The sequence below is a fragment of the Falco rusticolus genome, chromosome 8 (genome assembly GCF_015220075.1).
Source record: "Falco rusticolus isolate bFalRus1 chromosome 8, bFalRus1.pri, whole genome shotgun sequence".
Lineage (NCBI taxonomy): Eukaryota > Metazoa > Chordata > Aves > Falconiformes > Falconidae > Falco > Falco rusticolus.
In genome coordinates this window covers 6355854-6372363 of record NC_051194.1, presented here as the reverse complement: position 1 = coordinate 6372363, position 16510 = coordinate 6355854, and the positions used below count along the sequence as shown (strand labels likewise).

General features: G+C 49.0%; 2 protein-coding genes across 6 annotated transcripts; one reads left to right on the top strand and one right to left on the bottom strand.

Annotated features, from left to right (window-relative positions):
- Positions 1–681: 681 nt before the first annotated feature.
- On the top strand, positions 682–5408 carry LOC119152363 (MRN complex interacting protein). 3 transcript variants are annotated; one of them, XM_037397535.1, is made up of 7 exons: positions 682–1066; positions 1147–1206; positions 1462–1559; positions 2740–2809; positions 3100–3233; positions 4074–4176; positions 4657–5408. In XM_037397535.1, the coding sequence occupies exons 1-7, from the start codon at positions 995–997 to the stop codon at positions 5263–5265; spliced, it is 1146 nt and encodes a 381-aa protein (XP_037253432.1). In that variant the 5' UTR covers positions 682–994; the 3' UTR covers positions 5266–5408. The 3 variants fall into 3 exon arrangements, with proteins under 3 accessions (XP_037253432.1, XP_037253431.1, XP_037253433.1); XM_037397534.1 differs by having other exon boundaries at positions 682–1075; XM_037397536.1 differs by lacking the exon at positions 1147–1206 and having other exon boundaries at positions 682–1075.
- A 402-nt stretch (positions 5409–5810) lies between these two features.
- SQSTM1 (sequestosome 1) lies at positions 5811–10696 on the bottom strand. Of its 3 annotated transcripts, none has more exons than XM_037397531.1 (8): positions 10456–10694; positions 9902–9997; positions 8841–9070; positions 8580–8736; positions 8010–8099; positions 7240–7481; positions 6773–6980; positions 5811–6122 (listed from the first exon to the last, which is right to left on the bottom strand). In XM_037397531.1, exons 1-8 carry the CDS (start codon positions 10631–10633, stop codon positions 5965–5967), a joined length of 1359 nt encoding a protein of 452 aa, XP_037253428.1. In that variant the 5' UTR covers positions 10634–10694; the 3' UTR covers positions 5811–5964. The 3 variants fall into 3 exon arrangements, with proteins under 3 accessions (XP_037253428.1, XP_037253429.1, XP_037253430.1); XM_037397532.1 differs by having other exon boundaries at positions 5837–6122; positions 8010–8096; positions 10456–10696; XM_037397533.1 differs by lacking the exon at positions 8010–8099 and having other exon boundaries at positions 5837–6122; positions 10456–10696.
- Positions 10697–16510: the final 5814 nt, after the last annotated feature.

Below are 16510 nucleotides of genomic sequence, written 5' to 3'. Positions count from 1 at the left end.
TTTCCCTTCCTCCTTTTCTTTTCCCTTCCTCCTTTTCTTTTCCCTTCCTCCTTTTCTTTTCCCTTCCTCCTTTTCTTTTCCCTTCCTCCTTTTCTTTTCCCTTCCTCCTTTCTTTTCCCTTCCTCCTTTTCTTTTCCCTTCCTCCTTTTCTTTTCCCTTCCTCCTTTTCTTTTCCCTTCCTCCTTTTCTTTTCCCTTCCTCCTTTTCTTTTCCCTTCCTCCTTTTCTTTTCCCTTCCTCCTTTTCTTTTCCCTTCCTCCTTTTCTTTTCCCTTCCTCCTTTTCTTTTCCCTTCCTCCTTTTCTTTTCCCTTCCTCCTTTTCTTTTCCCTTCCTCCTTTTCTTTTCCCTTCCTCCTTTTCTTTTCCCTTCCTCCTTTTCTTTTCCCTTCCTCCTTTTCTTTTCCCTTCCTCCTTTTCTTTTCCCTTCCTCCTTTTCTTTTCCCTTCCTCCTTTTCTTTTCCCTTCCTCCTTTTCTTTTCCCTTCCTCCTTTTCTTTTCCCTTCCTCCTTTTCTTTTCCCTTCCTCCTTTTCTTTTCCCTTCCTCCTTTTCTTTTCCCTTCCTCCTTTTCTTTTCCCTTCCTCCTTTTCTTTTTCCTTTTCTTTCTTACTGTTTTTTCTTCCTTCTTATTTTTCTTTTTTCCATCTTTTTTCAGTTTTTTTTCTCTCCTTTTTTTTTTTTAATTTTTTTTTAATTATTCTTCTCTGTATTTACTTTCAGTGTGGCAGAGGCCGATGCCGCTTCAGGCGGGTGCACACACGCTGCCCCGCGGCAGGGGGTTACCTTTGCAGCCCCCCCACGCCCCCCAGCTCCCCTCGCACCCCTTGGTGCTGCGGTGATCCCGCCGGTGGGAGGACCGCGGCGGCTGTCCGGCTTTACAGAAGGAGCGGCGGGGGCTGTGGGGAGGCTGTGCCGCCAGGGGGCGCTGGGCCGACTGGGGGGCAGAGCGGGCGACTCGCTGGTCGCGGCGGTCACGTGGCCGGAAGCGCGCGTTGCCATGGCGAGGGCGGGCGGCGGGATGGCGCCGCAGTTCTGGGTGCTGCGGTGCTGCTCCTGCCGTCTCTTCCAGGTGCAGCAGGTGGGTGCGGGCCGGGGCGGGGGGCGGGAGCGGGGGGCGGGCTGCCACTGACCCCCTCTGCGCCCTCCTAGGCCAAGCGGAGCGGGAAGTGGAGCTGCAGCGTGTGCGGCCAGCGGCAGGCGGTGCAGAAGGTGAGAGGCTGGGCCGGGCCTGTGGGGAGCCCAGCGCGGTGGCACTGGGGAGCCCAGAGCGGTGCTGGGGAGCCCTGTGGGGTGGCACTGGGGAGCCCAGCGCGGTGGCGGGGAGCCCTGTGGGGTGGCACTGGGGAGCCCTGCCCAGCACACCACCCGCTCTCAGCCGTGTGTCGCTATTACCTGGGGGAGCCTCACCTTGCGCCGTTTCCTTCTGGCTGCTCCCGAAGCTTTTTTTTAATTAATTTTTTGCAGATTTACGGCCAAGGATCTGGCCTGGACTGTAGGCACCATGTCCAGAAATTAAACTTGCTGCAGGGAGAGGCGGAGGAAGCAGTCAGGTGGACATCTCGGTAGAGTGTTTAATCTTTATCTGCTTGTTTCTTTTGATGTGCTGCAGTTGATGTGCATCTTCAGCCTGTTGCCTAATTTGAGCTCATGGAGGGTGTTCTGTCCTGTAAAGCCATGACACATGCCAGTTTTGTGGTCACCTCTTAGGAACAAGCTCTTTGTTGGGTTTAGTGTCTTGACACGTTTCTTTTGACAAGGAATTTTTTCAGGTAAGTTTAGTTATCAATAGTGTGGGTTGGTCAGGCCTTTACCCGTTAAAAGATAGGCAAAAGGGTTTGGGTTTTGTTTTGGTTGTGCTTTTTTTTAATGGTCTTTCTTATTTGCTGTTTGATGAGCTGACTGTGATGTCCATCTTACGGACTGACAAGCAGTGCAGAGGTACATCCTTGGAGAGAAAACATCCTCCACTCTAAGCTGTTGCTACTTAACTTTTGGCACTTGGGGGTTTCAGACTGTTGAATCTGTTGAGTAATCACTGCTGCTATTGATAAAAAGACTTGTTTAGTGCAAACACTTGGATGTAATTCCTGCTGGAAAATCTGAGTAGCGCTTTCCTGTTTATTTCCTTCTTGAATCTGTTTACAAATCGCCTGGTCTTGAACTGGTCTTGAACTAGTCCAGCTTCCTTTTTACTCAAGGTTGTTTTCAGAAATCAGTCATCTATCTGGTCAACATATCTAGTTAGATAACATAGTTGTGTAGTACTTCAGGGTTAAGCTTTGTGAAGAACAGCCACTGTTGTTCACTTCGTCAAAAAGGGTTACTATTTCTGTTCTCAAAACGTGGTGGAATAACTTCCCTTTTCCTTCAGTTGTTCGGGATATACTTAGTGGGTTTAAGCTGCTGCCCCAAAGACATGCTGTTATATCCCTTGTTATGATCAATTAGAATTTGTCTTGCATGATTAACAGCTTTAGATCAAACTTGCTACTCTATTTGTATAGAAAGAAGGAAGGCTACCCTCTAACTAGATTTTTTTTTCAAGTATTTGGGCAATATATCTTGCAAATCTTTCATTTGACCTCTGCTTTTCTACAGAACCTTTGTTTTTCTGACATGCCTGCTATCCAGTGTTCCTATCCATGCTTTCTGTCCAGTCCCTTGTCCTGTGACTAGGTGATTTGAAGATCACAAATCAGCAGAATTGTATTCTAGAAACATTAATTTAAACCTCTATTCTAGGTGCATAGAAGAATCTGTAAATGACAGCAAAAATATAGCAGCAGAACATGAAGGCAGTTCAGTCCAGCAGGTAAGATACCTACAAAGCTGAGGTAAATACCAACCCATACTGACCTAGGTGAATCCAAGCGAAATCAGTGATCCCTTTATCTGGGTTCAGACAGCTGAACTAGTGTATATAATCAGAGCAGCTGCAGCAAAGAGAGAATGAGATGTATACAGAAACTCTCTGCTCCACCAGGATACTGAGCCTGGGAACATGGCCTAAACTTGTGATTTGAGGCATTCAGCACATGCTTAACAATTCCAAAAATGAGAGCCCTGTATTTTGCTGTTTTCAGTAATTCTCCTGTGTTGTAGGAGGGAAGGGCACAGGTCAGTCGCTGGAGTAAATATCTGGACAAGAACAGTGAAGATCAGGAAGATGGGGAGGAGGAGGCAGATAGAGAAAGGCAACAGTTCTGTTCCCGGAAGAACACAGTGGAGGAACAAAGGTACGAAAGTTTTTTTGGTTGAGATTTTTTTTGGTAATTCTTGCCCCCAGGTGGTGACATTTGGTTTGGAGGTGTGGGAGGTGGCTCACTTCTGATAGCTGAACAAAGTACAGGTTGCAGCGTAGACCTGAGTTTGTTACCCCACATCTGGGTTCTTTGCCTGGTTGTGCAAGAGCAGAACCACACACAGAGCCGAGGTATTTGTTCATTGCATGTCTGCACAGAGATGGGTGCTAGGTGGTAAACCCACACAGCTAGCACACCTCTTAACACATAGTAAACTGTTTTATACACATCAAAAAACTGTTCATAATTACATTTAGTCAGTTAATTCTCATTGGTTCTTACGAGGCTTGGCTCCTTTTAAAGATACAGCATTCTTGGTTTTCACCGCCCATGTTCTGTGAGGAGGGGGCTTTCTTTGCTCGAGTGTGGATTTTTAGTATGCTAATTAGGATAGTGCACGCACAGTTCCAGTAATTTTCTGTTTGGTCTCATTAACCATTTGGTTCTCCTTGAGCTTATCTTGTTGTGTCCCAGCTTGACATATTTATGGTGTCTATTCCTTCTGCCAAGGCCATGTTTTGTTAACTGTAAGGATTAACTAACATTCTCTGTTTTCAAATTCTAAATTCTTTCTTGTTTTTCACTACAGATATTTACATATTTCTTTTTTCTCTCTCTTTTAAAAAAATAAATAGCTGAGCAGGGATTTGGTATTAGGGACTAAAACTCCTCTTATTGCTAGAGCCATGCATTTTATGAACACTTCTGGTGATTTGTGAAAAAAATCCACAGTGGAGCTCATCTGTCCTCTTTGTGAATGGTTTTCTTGACCAGGAAACACCAGAAGAGCTTCCTCTCCAGTGATGTTGCAGAGTATGTAGAAGAAAATGGAGTTTTCCATCTTGCCTACCAAGCCAAAAAAGTTAAAACTGCTGAGGTATTTCAATTGTAGAAAATGCTTCCTACCAGTAAAACAAAGGTCAAGGGAACACTGCTCTTTTGTGTCATCATAATTTTGAATTTTTATGAGTCTTTCTCTGCTCTTCTATTTGAATGCCTGGGGAGGAGAAGAAAATTGTGTCAGGAGTTTTGTCTCTGAAAGGCTTTAGTCAAAGACAATGCCACCTTGTGTAGACAGACTGGTTGAGCCGGATTCCTCTATCAGCACAGCTGCAATCTATGCTGCCTTGCCTTACTGAGCAGTGGCACCTGCTGCAGTCGTTAAGGTTACTGTGATTATCTGCAGTGGTGGTGAGGTTGGCCTGAGTCTTCACAGGCCCACCCAGCACGAGCCTCAGCTCTGCCTTGGAGGCCTGGTGAGAATTTGGGTGCATCTGAAGGACCCGAATGCTCCTTTTTTGCCTGCTTCTTGGCTGTGTGTGCTGGATTTATAACCAATCTCTCTTTCTTCTTTCAGCGCAAGAAATGTTTAGTGGCAGTGCCAGATCCAGATCATGGAGATGCCGTTTCTGGAGACAGGATGGTTCCTGTTGTCTGCAAGTCTGTAGTGCCTGAGGAGAATACACAAACCCCAGCTGCTTGTAACAAGCCCTCAAAGTGGGAAAAATTTCTCACATGTTCTGACAACTGTAGTGGAAATGCTGCCAGGGTCACCTTGTCACCACAGGAGGGCAGTGGAAGGTTGGGACTACGCAGCACCAGTGCAGCGGCTGCTGGTATGCCCAGTAAGTGCTCAGAACAGGCTGGAAGAACTCGATGTCAAGGTACAGGTTTTGAATTTGCAGAGTGTGTTGTTGGTACTGGGCGGCTTGCCTCAGAATTGCCTGGCACCATGGTCCCCAGTGCCAGTTGCTCAATTAAGGAGGATGTGTTGTTGAAAGCACCTCAAAGCTATTTGATAGGGGCAGGATCTGGTGGTGTAACCACTGCAGGAGGGTGTTGCTTGGATAGCATGAGCAAGGCGAAGGCAAACACCCTTACTAACTGTAACGCTGGGCCAAGGCCTAGCAATATTTCTTCTGAACGACTCTTCTGCACAGGGGAGGAGTTTGATGATGATCTCTGAGTTCAGGCCTCTCTGGTGTTGCTTGCTTGTCTGTCACTGTATTTGGTATATTGAGTACTGAGGCATAACTTTGAACTCAAGTTAGCTTTATTTGAAGCCTTACAGAACTGTACTATTAAAGCTGTTTGTTTTATGGCTGTGTTTGAGAGTGGAAGAGACTGATGCAGTGGGCAAGCATGAGGGTTATGCAGTTTTGTTTAGCAACCTTATCAGATAGGATTCCTGGCCAATACAATTCTGTGATTACCTCCCCATTAGAAACTACAGCCCCCTCTACTATGCTTTGTTTCAATCTCCCATAGCAATCCTTTCTTCTAGAACAGGCTTCAGAGCCAGCAAAGCATTTCATTTCTCCTCAGAACTGTAGCCCTAAGGGTATAGCACAGTATGTGCTAAAAGGCAGGCCTGCAGTCCTAGACTGCCTCCTTGCACAGGGAGCACTTGGTAAAAATCACAGACTCTTAGCCTAGTCCCTCTAGTCTTTTAACTAGGCTACATTAAACCAGGTAATACAGCTGTGATACATTAACACCCACACACGCTCAGCACATGAAGTAGTATTTATTTTTCCTCTGTTCTACAAGCACTTAGAAACATGAGACACAAACCCTTAGCAGGAAGAAAGATGAACCGCTGAGTGAGTTGTACTGTATTGTCTGCTTTCAGTTAGAAGGAAAGTGCTTTTTGTTACACAGACTACTACACGTGAGGTGGCTGCTTGGAATACTGGATGGCATCTAGTGCTGCCCCTATGTCACAGTTCTTTGTCTGCAGGAGTCGAGTGAGCCATCCCCCCTCATCAGAGAAGCCCATAGACAGCATCTGGGACAGAGATTCAATGAGGCGAGGGTCTGCCTCTGTTAAGAGAAGAACAGTTTAAATATTTCATGTAATTGGCAAACCAGCCAAGGCTGTAATACCACACAGTAGGTAGGCTGGCACTACTTCTAGTAAATCTAGCATAGCTGATTGAATGCTGGAAGACACACTCTCCTTTGTCAGGAGGGCAGATGTCCGAGATAAAAGAGACATAACCAGCTAAGAAAACTGCTGAGTCAGACTTGCTGGCCTTGCTGTAGGACTCTGCTGTTTATCTTAGTTAAGTGGCCTTGTATAGTGTTACTGCCTCCCACCACAAAAATGCCATCTTAAAGCCACAGGATGTGTTAGTTCGCATCCTGCATTACAAGAGGCTCTCCTCAAGAGTATGCAGCAAGGACATGATTTAGTATACCATCTTTTTTCATGCTGCTCAAATGGAATATTAGTCTAATGTCTGAAGTCTTGTTAAAACTTAGCTGCCTACATTCAAGAGAACCACCTGGCTGCCTCTAACAGGGTGCAAGAGCTGCCATACCTGCTACCAAAGTCACAGACAAGTTTAGCTGTAACTTATGTGACCTTGGTTTCTACCATTTCTAAAAGCAGGACTACTTATGTCAGCCACATTGGCAGCTCTGCAGTGAAAAATCACTCTCAGCTACAAAACCCGGACACATTCTCATACCTGGTGGGAGATGTGGGTAGAGTGCAGCTTCTCGCAGTCCTGTAGGTCCTGGCTGGGGAGGATCCTGAGATACGTCCAAGGAGCTGGGACCCTCCGTCTCTGGCATCTGCAAAGACTGTAATTCACCTGTGGAAGGATCCACTTCTTTGGAAGATAAGTGGGTCCAGTCCTCATCACCCCCTGATGAGCTGCTAGACTCACTGTGTTCCTGAAATGGAAAGAAAAAAGGTCCAGGTGCTGCAGTGCTTTCCAGGCAGGATGCATGCTCCTACTATCTGCCTTTAATACAGGGTTACACCCACAAGAAGTCCCATACCTTTGCTGCAAACATGTAAAGCAAACATACTGTGTATCACAATCTGCTGAGATCTTAATACTCAGTCCCACAATATGTACTAAATTTTATTACTTTCCTTTTTAGTAATGCCTCAGCAAGCATCATTAAATTAGCATCATAATTTTTGTACCTGGGACTGGAAGCTGCCATCTTCCATTTGTGTAGGCACAGGATCTATCACCATGTCTTGCATCTGCTCTGCAACAGTATTTACTTCTGTAGCAGAATCAGTGTTATTCCAATCTGGTTTGGTCTGAACATTCCGGTCAAAAGTACCGCTGCTTGACTCAGCATTGTTCTCCTGACTGGGAGAAGCAGGAGTCACTTTGCTTCTCTGTCCTCCATGTTCCACATCAATATCAACTTCAATACCTAGAATGGCATTTGAGATGGAGGAAGTCTTAGAAATTTCCAAAGCACAGTCCTCAATGAGCATGAATCAATGCTTGTCTGAACATTGTAAGATTTCTGTAATCCTACAGTTTGCCAGGTAACACGCAGGAATTAAAAAGCAAAGCATTCTTTAAACAAAGAATAGTTAAGCACCAAATAGTCCTCTTCCTCTAGGCTGACGAGACATACTTTTAGAGGGTCAGGGCAGAAGTTACCCATGTCCATATAAGCCAGGCAAAATCCTAAGTCACTACCAACTTAAAGTTAGTGTTGCAGTGGTGACATGTTAATGAAATCTTTCCTCATTTCCTCCCAAAGCAGGGCCCTGAAAAGGTACCAAGTGGCTGTTCTAAGCCTCAGCATTATTAGTACCAGGAATAAATTAAGCCTTCAAGGCTTAGCAGCATGAGGTAGTTCCAGTATCGGTCACAACAGCCGATTGCTGCTCCTGTTAGAAGGATCTTTAAGCCAGTCTCAGGGATTGGGATAACAAACTAAGTCACTTACCCAGGGGGCTCAGAAAAGCTGCAACACTCTCCCCAACATTCTTTAAGAAGGTGACATTGGGGTCCTGAGGGTGGCTGTTAGTAGAAGCTTCTAGAAAAACAATTTCTGTTAGCACACATGGAAGCTCAGAAGGAAGGAGCACCTACAGAGTGTATCCCCAAGGAGATCCTGGTGCTCGTTTCCTGTCACTCAGATACACTGCACAACAAAGGCAGTACAGAGACAAAAACTAACTCTGAGCTACCCCTGGAACAGAAAACCAGTGGCATTAGCATTGTTAAGGCTCATTAGCCATGCTGAAAGGCAGATCTGGAGTAGAGTAGTGCCATGCTTGACCTAACAGCTCAGCTTGGTTTGGTTCCAGATACTTTCTCTCTGCATCCTCACTGACTGCATGGGCCCAAGCATGCCTTAAAATAATCCCACTCTGTGCTGAAAGCTGCTAATTATTTCAAGCAAGTTAGATTCATTCCTATGTTGACTTTTTCCACCCAGATTCTACCCTATGCTGCAGATCCTTAGCTAGCCTGGCTCCACCACCACTTTGTTTACTAGGGCATCTCCTCTTACCTTCTGCAGCAGGTGTACTGGAGGCTGCAGCACTGGCTTGGGCTTGTTCAGAGTTTTGGCATGGACCTGCCGGGCCAGGATATCCCCAGCAGTGCATCCATGGGAAAGGTGGAACACCATGCCGCATTTTACGGAGCCAGCGTCCTCGGGGAAGCCACTGTAAAGGGTAACATTCATGTGACTCTTCACACAGTAACAAACTCATGACTTAAATTTGAGGAATACCCCATTTGTTAGTTCCCCTCCATGGATTTTGCTCACCTCAAAAGGATTTAGCAATGGACTCTGAAACATCACCATGTTGTGCTCCTTGTGGATACCTTTACCCTCACAGGTGCTGCACAAGTCATAGTTTGGACAGACAGTGCACTTGAACCTGGCACCCACCACCGGTCCGTCACAGCCATCACAGATCACATTGGGGTGCACCATCTCACGGGAAGGCTCCTGGCTGCATTGCGCACGATGTTCCCGCCGGCACTCCTTCTTCTCTGTATTAAGGAAAGGAAACTTTGCATCAAGAATGAGGTTACTATTTAAAGGCTGGAAATCAGGCACAGGAGGAAGCACAAACAGCCCTTGTCAGAGCAGTATTGACTTACTAGGTCAGTTTATTTTTACACTGGCTGCCAAATGCAAGCCAGGGGCATGTAAGAGAACTTAAACCAAGTGCAAAGGGGTTTTGCAAAGATACCTGCTCCTCAAACTGAGCATGCCTGATCTGTAACACTCCCCCAGCATGTTTATTTTAGATTAGTGCTGCGCTACCCCCTTTGGCTTCTTATCCTACCTTCCTAAGCACTGCAGGAACAAAATGTTTCTGGAGAGGCAGTTAGGAAGAAATGCCAGGAGACATAACACATGAGAACAGGGACAACAGCCGCTGGCTGGTGTGACTCATTAGATGGGCTGCAGATAAAGCTTTGCAGGTATTTACGTGAACAGAATGGACGAGGTAGCAACTATGCACTGAATAAGCCGGAATTAAGGCTTCCTAATGCATTGTGACTATTAAAGACACTCGTGCCAGGCCAGCGTTTCCAGGGAGCCAGGATGACAACAGTGGCTCGCACTGGGCCAGCTGAGCTGACAGAGCTAGGAGGAAACTTGTGATCTGTTTACCCCACCTCAGCAGGGCGGATTCATATTCTGGCGTATTACCCTGCCCTTTATTTCACCTCCCCCCAGAATGTTACAGGTTATGCCAGGCCCTCGAGGACAAGGACAAGAGCTGGACCTTGCTGCTCCCATTTTCGGAGCGCTGCCAGCCAGCAGCGTGAAGCCAGAGACCTGCAGCCGCCCTCCGGAGCTGCACGGGTTACCTTTGATGTAAACACGAAAGACGCCATCCTGCACGTAAGGCATCGCCATCTCCAGCTCCTCGTCGGTGGAAAACGCGATCAGGTCGCCGTCTTCATCTAGAAAGGGCCAAGTGCAGGATTAGGTGCCTGGTCAGGCATCACGGGAGGTGCCTGGCGGAGTAGGGGGGGAGCCTGTGGGGGGGCTGCGGGGATACCCCGCGCCCCGAGGCCCTCCCACCCCCAGGGAGGCCGATCCCGCGGGGGGCTGCGGGGATACCCCGCGCCCCGAGGCCCTCCCACCCCCAGGGAGGCCGATCCCGCGGGGGGCTGCGGGGATACCCCGCGCCCCGAGGCCCTCCCACCCCCAGGGAGGCCGATCCCGCGGGGGGCTGCGGGGATACCCCGCGCCCCGAGGCCCTCCCACCCCCAGGGAGGCCGATCCCGCGGGGGGCTGCGGGGATACCCCGCGCCCCGAGGCCCTCCCACCCCCAGGGAGGCCGATCTCAGGTCCGGACCCGCTGCCGGTGCGTGGCCGGCCCGGTGCGCAGAGGACACCCCCCCGTCCCGCTGCTCACCCTTGTAGTGCATGCGGAAAGCGGGCGGCGGCCCGGCCCGCAGCAGCCCCTGGAAGAGCTCGGCGACGCGGTCGTGGATGGCCTGGTAGCGGGCGGGCGGCGGCAGGGAGAAGCGGCGGATCTCGCGGGCCGCCTCCTCCTTGCCCAGCAGGTAGGCTTTCACCGTCAGCGCCGCCATGCCTGTGGCGCAGCAGGAATTGCCGGCGGGGGCCGAGCGGCACACGGGGCTACGCCGCCGCCTTATAGCGCCGCGGGGGGCGGGGCACGGCGCTCGCCACGCCCCCGGGGGGACAGGCCGTGCCCCTACCACCGCCCTCCGCGCACCAGGCCACGCCCCCGTGACAGAGGCTCCGCCCCCTCTGGGCGCGCCGCGGGCCGCGTTCGGTGCGTTGCGTGCAGCGCAGCGGGGTGAGTGCTGAAGCGGGCGCTTCCCGCAGCCGAAGGAACGCGCGAACACTTGGGACGTGCCCGCGTGTGCTCAGCCCTGCGCGGCCGTGCGGCAGTTTGGGGGCGCAGGGCCTTGCTGAGCGCAGAAGCACCGGACGTGCCCGGGCAGCGGGCAGTGGGCACAGCATCACTACCCTCCGGGTGGCCACGTGGCCTCCGAGACCCACGGGGTAGCCCCGGGCTGAGCGGGTCCCCGTCACTGCTGGCAGTAGCCACCAGCATTAGCTGGGGCATGTGCTAATGTGGCGCTTGGCCACCCCAGTCCTGCTCGTCACCCACATCTTCTGCGTTGGGGCCAGCATGGCCAAGCAGGCTGGCAGTACCCGTCACAGGGGTTTGCATGCTCAGCGTGGCTGGAATAAGTAACTCTTCAGCTAATGCTCTTCCCTGAACCCAGTGTTTTGGAAGGGGGGGGCTAAAAATAAAGATACACACAAAAATAAACACAACTGACATTAAGGAGGATGTTCTGGGGGCTTTCCAAGTCGGTTGGCAGCAGTATTTTTTTGTAGATAAAATACAGTTGACAGGCATCTTAATCTGGCCACAGGAGAGTCCAGCTGGCAGAACACACCATCTGTGCTGTCCAAACCTAATTAAATAAAGATGGATCAATGATTATTACGTTCCTCATTGGTGTTAATTTCCTCTCACCCAAGGGCCTGACCACTCTGACTCTCAGTGACATATTTCTTCGTTTAAGATAATAAAAACTTAGGAGAAACTGTCATGATTTATCATCTTCTGCAATCAAGAGAAGGGTGATTTTTAATTTCCACAATGGGGGGCAGTTTATTTCTTGACCTAAAGTATGTATGTTTAACACTCAGCCTTCTGTATAGATACACTTTTGGCATATGTGTGGCAATTTTGAAATCACCACACTTTTCTGGAAAATAGTATTTACAATGGAAAGGGTTGCCCTTTTTAACTTCAGAAGTTTTCTAGGAATTTCGATTTCTAGGTATGACGTGGCAAATATTCCACTGTGAAGTGCTGACTTAAAGTTTAAACATAAGCAGACTCAGGTTTAAGCATGAATGATGCTGCACAGGGAATGATTCACCGGCTTTTACAGCACAAGATATTGAAAACTTTGGTCTCACACCAAAGGCATATTGCACTCACCTTCCCTTTTGCCTCTTTGCTATGTATATCCTTAGTTCTGAAAATGTTGGTGAAAGTTGCTGACTTGACATAATTTTTTATTTTTTTTTTCTCCATAGAATCAGAAAAGGGACCAGCGGTAGCAGGGCAGGCGGTACAGGACACTCTGCCAACGCTGAATCTGCTTTGCCAAGCAGCACCTCCAGCATGTCCACCTCATGGCCTATTCCTGAGGACTCCAATAGCCACTTTTGGTCTCATTTACAGAGCGAGAGGTTTGTATTTTGGGACCCAGTCCCAGCATGTTCATTCCTTAGGTGCCGAGTTGCTGCTGTCCCAGACAGGACCAATCCCTTATTCCCCTTTCCATCACTGCCCAGGTTTTTGAGGCACAGTGTGTTGTCTGTCCTCAAGGTGCTGGGTCTTTTCAAGCCAGTTGTGTCTCCAGATTAATTGACGCATTTATAATTATCAGGTGACACACCGAACTGAAAACAGAAATCTTAAGTTTTCTTCCATGTGACCTTTAATCCAGTTGACAAATACAGAAGGGGCCAAAGCCAGAGGGAATTTCTCTTCTCCTGGTGGAACATGCTGAATCATGCTCAGCTTTCTGGTCATGACATCACGCACTTTTACAAAACATGAGGAAAACAAGGCTTTCACCAGCCTGCTGTTAGCTTACCTCACCGGTCACAGGACTGGGGTGACTCAGTGAGTTGTTGTCTCCTCCTCTTCCTCGAGGCCGGGGATTTCCTCCCAGTGAGCCCTTCCCTGGCACAGACCCCAGACCTCACTCTGCCATGATTCCTATAGCCCTGAGCCCTGGGATGCGCCGCTGGATGCTCCTCGGCCCCCTGGAGAGGCCATGTGAGAAGCTGTGCCGGATTCCCACACATATTAACTTGAGATGTTTTTCACTCCGTTTGCTGGAGGATCTGGGTTTTGGCATTCTCAGCATGACGCACTGGCTGTGTGGATGTTTTCTTATGGTTCCTTAGGAATCCCATAGGATCATAGCAACCCCTGCCCAAAAAGTGGTTTGTCAGCCCTAGCTGCTGAGCAGCCAGCTTTGCAGATGGATGTAGTGAAGAAACAGCAACGGGGATGGGAAAAAAGCTGTTTGAGTTTAAAATTTCAAAGTTATAGAGGAAAGGCTCAAAAAGGAGCAATTAGCATCCCTGCGGTGCTCTGATTTCTCTCTACACCCACTTTCTGCTCGGAAGTGTTTAAAAATATTTGGTGAGATTCTTGCTCCGAGGGCACGATCACCAGAAATACTCCTTATGCCCAAACTTCTGTTGGCAGTGAAGTCCTGGCAGGATGAAGGCAGGGGGGTGTCCAGTCTTTGCTTGCAAATGACAGCAGAGGCTGATGATTTTCCAGAGGGCATTGTTTCCCAAGTCACCACTCCAGCCTGAGGCCCCCATCACTGCCCCGTCAATGCCGGTGAGGAGGGGAGGGCTTGGCCCCCGGCCCTGGTGGGACAGTGTACGGTGATGGAGGGACGGCACAGAGCAGCAGCAGCAGGTCCTCACTGGGCTGGACTGGGTGCCACAGTCCACGCACTGCTGCAGTGACATGCACACCTTCCAGAGGCTTCTGGAGAGGTGCGGGATGCTCCAGACACATCAGGTCAGACGCTGGTGACTCAGCCTGGTCCCCAGCTTCCTTCCTCCGCCAGCCCAGCGAAAACACTGTTCGCTGTCTCCAAAGCAGAAACCCTCCTTCCTCAACAGCACAGGCAGCAGGGAAAGCTGAGCAGTGGGGTGGTTTTATTTTTTTTTTGCTGTCTCATTGCTGAGGTTGAGTCTTCCTGAAGGTTACCTCTGCCACGTCAGGTGTTTACATAGGCTCAGCACCATTTCTCATTGGTGCAACGTAAAACTTTTAAGGGCAGAAAACCGTGGGTCATTTTTTTCATTGAGACAGAGGAACAGATAGGGAAAACAGGTGGAGGGGAGGCACAAAGCACAAGCACGCTAATCGGTGTTGTGCAAATACATAAGGGTTTTGTGTTCCAAGGTGGGAAGGCACTTTTTGCAGCCTACACAAATTGCTTGGGGTGAGCTTTGCTTTGAGAACCTGACTTGTAGCTTTTGCCCTGAATTAAAGCATCATGTCAACACATGGAAGGTAAGCACCCTGTTGTGATTGATCTTCATCTCTGGTGGCTAAGGAGAATTTGGAAACATTTGTACTGCAGTGAAACAAGCCCTGGTGATGTTTGAACACAGCAGCCTATAAAACACATAGAAAATGAAATTACATTGTTTTATGAGAAGAACAGCAAGTGCTCTTTGCTTAAAGCAGCCTGGGAAGGACCGAGCCTGGCCCCGCTCATGGGTGGGCCAAACTCCAGAGCCAAGCTCTTTAGAGTGCTAGATAAAATCAGCTATAAATCTGGATTATTTTTTATATCTAGACCTAATAAATGTTTTCTCTTTCTAATTTCTCTAATGCCCTCGGGACCTATGGATTGCTATCGGAGTGCTTTCTGCAGAAGGCCCTCATTTCTACCACGTTGCCAACATCAATTGTTCAAAGATCATGGGATCACCTTAAAAAAAACATCTTCCCTCTGTTTATTTGCTGCTGGGGTTTCAAGTCTCTGCGTATTTTAAACTTTACACTTTTAAACTTTAAACTATTTTAAACTTTGCTCTGCAGAAGGACCAAGGCTGAAAACTTGCTTATTGAAAACAGAATAAAAGCCAAAACTGGGATAAGAGGGAAGGACTTCAAGAGTAAAAGGGAACTTTGCAAGTCTGATAGAAAAACTGCAAGTGCTGGCAGTTTTACTTAGCCCCTCATTTTTTTCCAGGAGAGCCCAAGGTTTTTGTCATGTGAGTGGTATAAAGCTCACTCAATTCTGCAGACTTTTATGAAGACAAAGTGTAACAGCAGAAATCAGATTAAGCTTTATCCTTGGGAGTGAGTCTAATTAATTGTCTTGGAGAAATTATTAATGTTATTCTGTTCTCTTCTGCTGCAGACACACCACATATCCCGAGCAGTGGGAGTGTTTTGCACATCTGAAAGTAAAGAGCCAACAGCCAGTGCACTAAAACGTGTCATTTCTCCAACTCTTTAACGGCCGCAGGATTTCACACGCCTTCCCCACAAGCAGCTCTTACTTGCCAGTAATTCCTGTGAACCCTCTGTGGGCTCCTGGGTTTAATCCATAGGTTTAAGGCGAGAAAGCCAGCAGGCTGGGTGGGATGGAGCTTCTGGGATTGTTTGCTTCGCTCTAATGGTGGAAATGCCACTGGTGATGTGGTTGCGGCTTTCCCTGCGGCCGAGGAGTGAGGCAGGGGTGGGTGTGCTGGGCTGGGGGTCTGAGCCTGGGACGTGGCCGCTCTCCGTGAAGCCGGCCGAGTGCTCCAGGGCTCGGCAGCCCCGAGACACAGGGCCGCTGCTGGCTCACGGCAGGTGACTGTTGCTTGGGCAATGCCTTGCAAAATCCCGGTGAGGAAGCACAGATCCAGCCTCCCTCGGTTATTTTCAATAGTCCCAAGAGTGATGTTCGGTGCAATTCCCTACACAGGGACGTGCTCAGCGGGAGCAATGGTCTGTGCTGGGGTCCTGCAGCTCCTTGCTGGCCTCTGGCAGCCAGGCAGACACTGTCCATGCCATCCAACGTCCAACTGGCTCCCTCTGCCGATTCCCTTCCCAGATTTCCTAATCGCTGGGAGAGGCCATTTCAAGACTGAAAAATAAGGTTTGTTTCATAAACGAGAGAAAAGCCTAAGGATGCAGGTAGGTGAGACCATCTCCTGCAGAAATGGGCAACCCGTGCTTTCCCTCACACACGTGCACGGCGGTCAACGAGGCACGTATGTCGCCCAGAGCACCCCAAGGCAGCCCCTGCGCCCACCCCTCCTGGGTGCTGCACTCCCTTCTCGCCGCTCCAGCAGGAAAATTTGCCAGATTTCCCCATTTCAGAAGGATTCCTGTGCCAGCTGGAATGCTGCCAGGAGGAGACGTGCTGGGCTCCCAGCGCATCCCTGCCGGCCGCCTGCCATCCAGGCTGTGGGGGAGCATGGCCACGCGCCTGGGTCACTGCTCCTGCCCCGGCACGGCGTGTGCGTCGCTCTGCCTCGCTCTCCAAGGGACCCAAACCTTCTGAACAACAGACTGTGATCACTGGAAGCCAGTCCTACAATATTTATGCATCTGATAAATATTTATATTAATAGTATTAACAAACAGTATGTGTTTATAAATAATAAAAATATATTATATAATAAATAATAAAAATATTAAGCACTAAAAGAGCTCCAGGGAATGGAAGACAACAACTTTTTCCGGAGGATTTATGTACCCACACAGGGGGCACAGGAGCTGCCAACTCCTGCCTGACCTCACGACCAACCGCAGGAACAAGTTCAGGCGTTGGAGGCGTGTAAACGCCGTGCTTCGAGCCAGCCCTCGCTGTACAGCTCCTCCCGGTCTATAATGAAATAAAGCTGGACCCATTAAGAGAAGAAAATACAAGGAA

What these genes read in the sequence shown, in the direction of transcription:
- LOC119152363 (XM_037397534.1), top strand. Translation starts at nt 995, where the DNA reads ATGGCGAGGGCGGGCGGCGGGATGGCGCCGCAGTTCTGGGTGCTGCGG. An exon ending in AGCGGCAGGCGGTGCAGAAG is followed by an intron (nt 1,207 to 1,461) that starts GTGAGAGGCTGG and finishes AATTTTTTGCAG; the next exon opens with ATTTACGGCCAAGGATCTGG. An exon ending in AACACAGTGGAGGAACAAAG is followed by an intron (nt 3,234 to 4,073) that starts GTACGAAAGTTT and finishes TTTCTTGACCAG; the next exon opens with GAAACACCAGAAGAGCTTCC.
- SQSTM1 (XM_037397531.1), bottom strand. Translation starts at nt 10,633, where the DNA reads ATGGCGGCGCTGACGGTGAAAGCCTACCTGCTGGGCAAGGAGGAGGCG. An exon ending in ATGGCAGCTTCCAGTCCCAG is followed by an intron (nt 6,981 to 7,239) that starts GTACAAAAATTA and finishes TTTCCATTTCAG; the next exon opens with GAACACAGTGAGTCTAGCAG. An exon ending in CTACCCACATCTCCCACCAG is followed by an intron (nt 6,123 to 6,772) that starts GTATGAGAATGT and finishes TTCTCTTAACAG; the next exon opens with AGGCAGACCCTCGCCTCATT.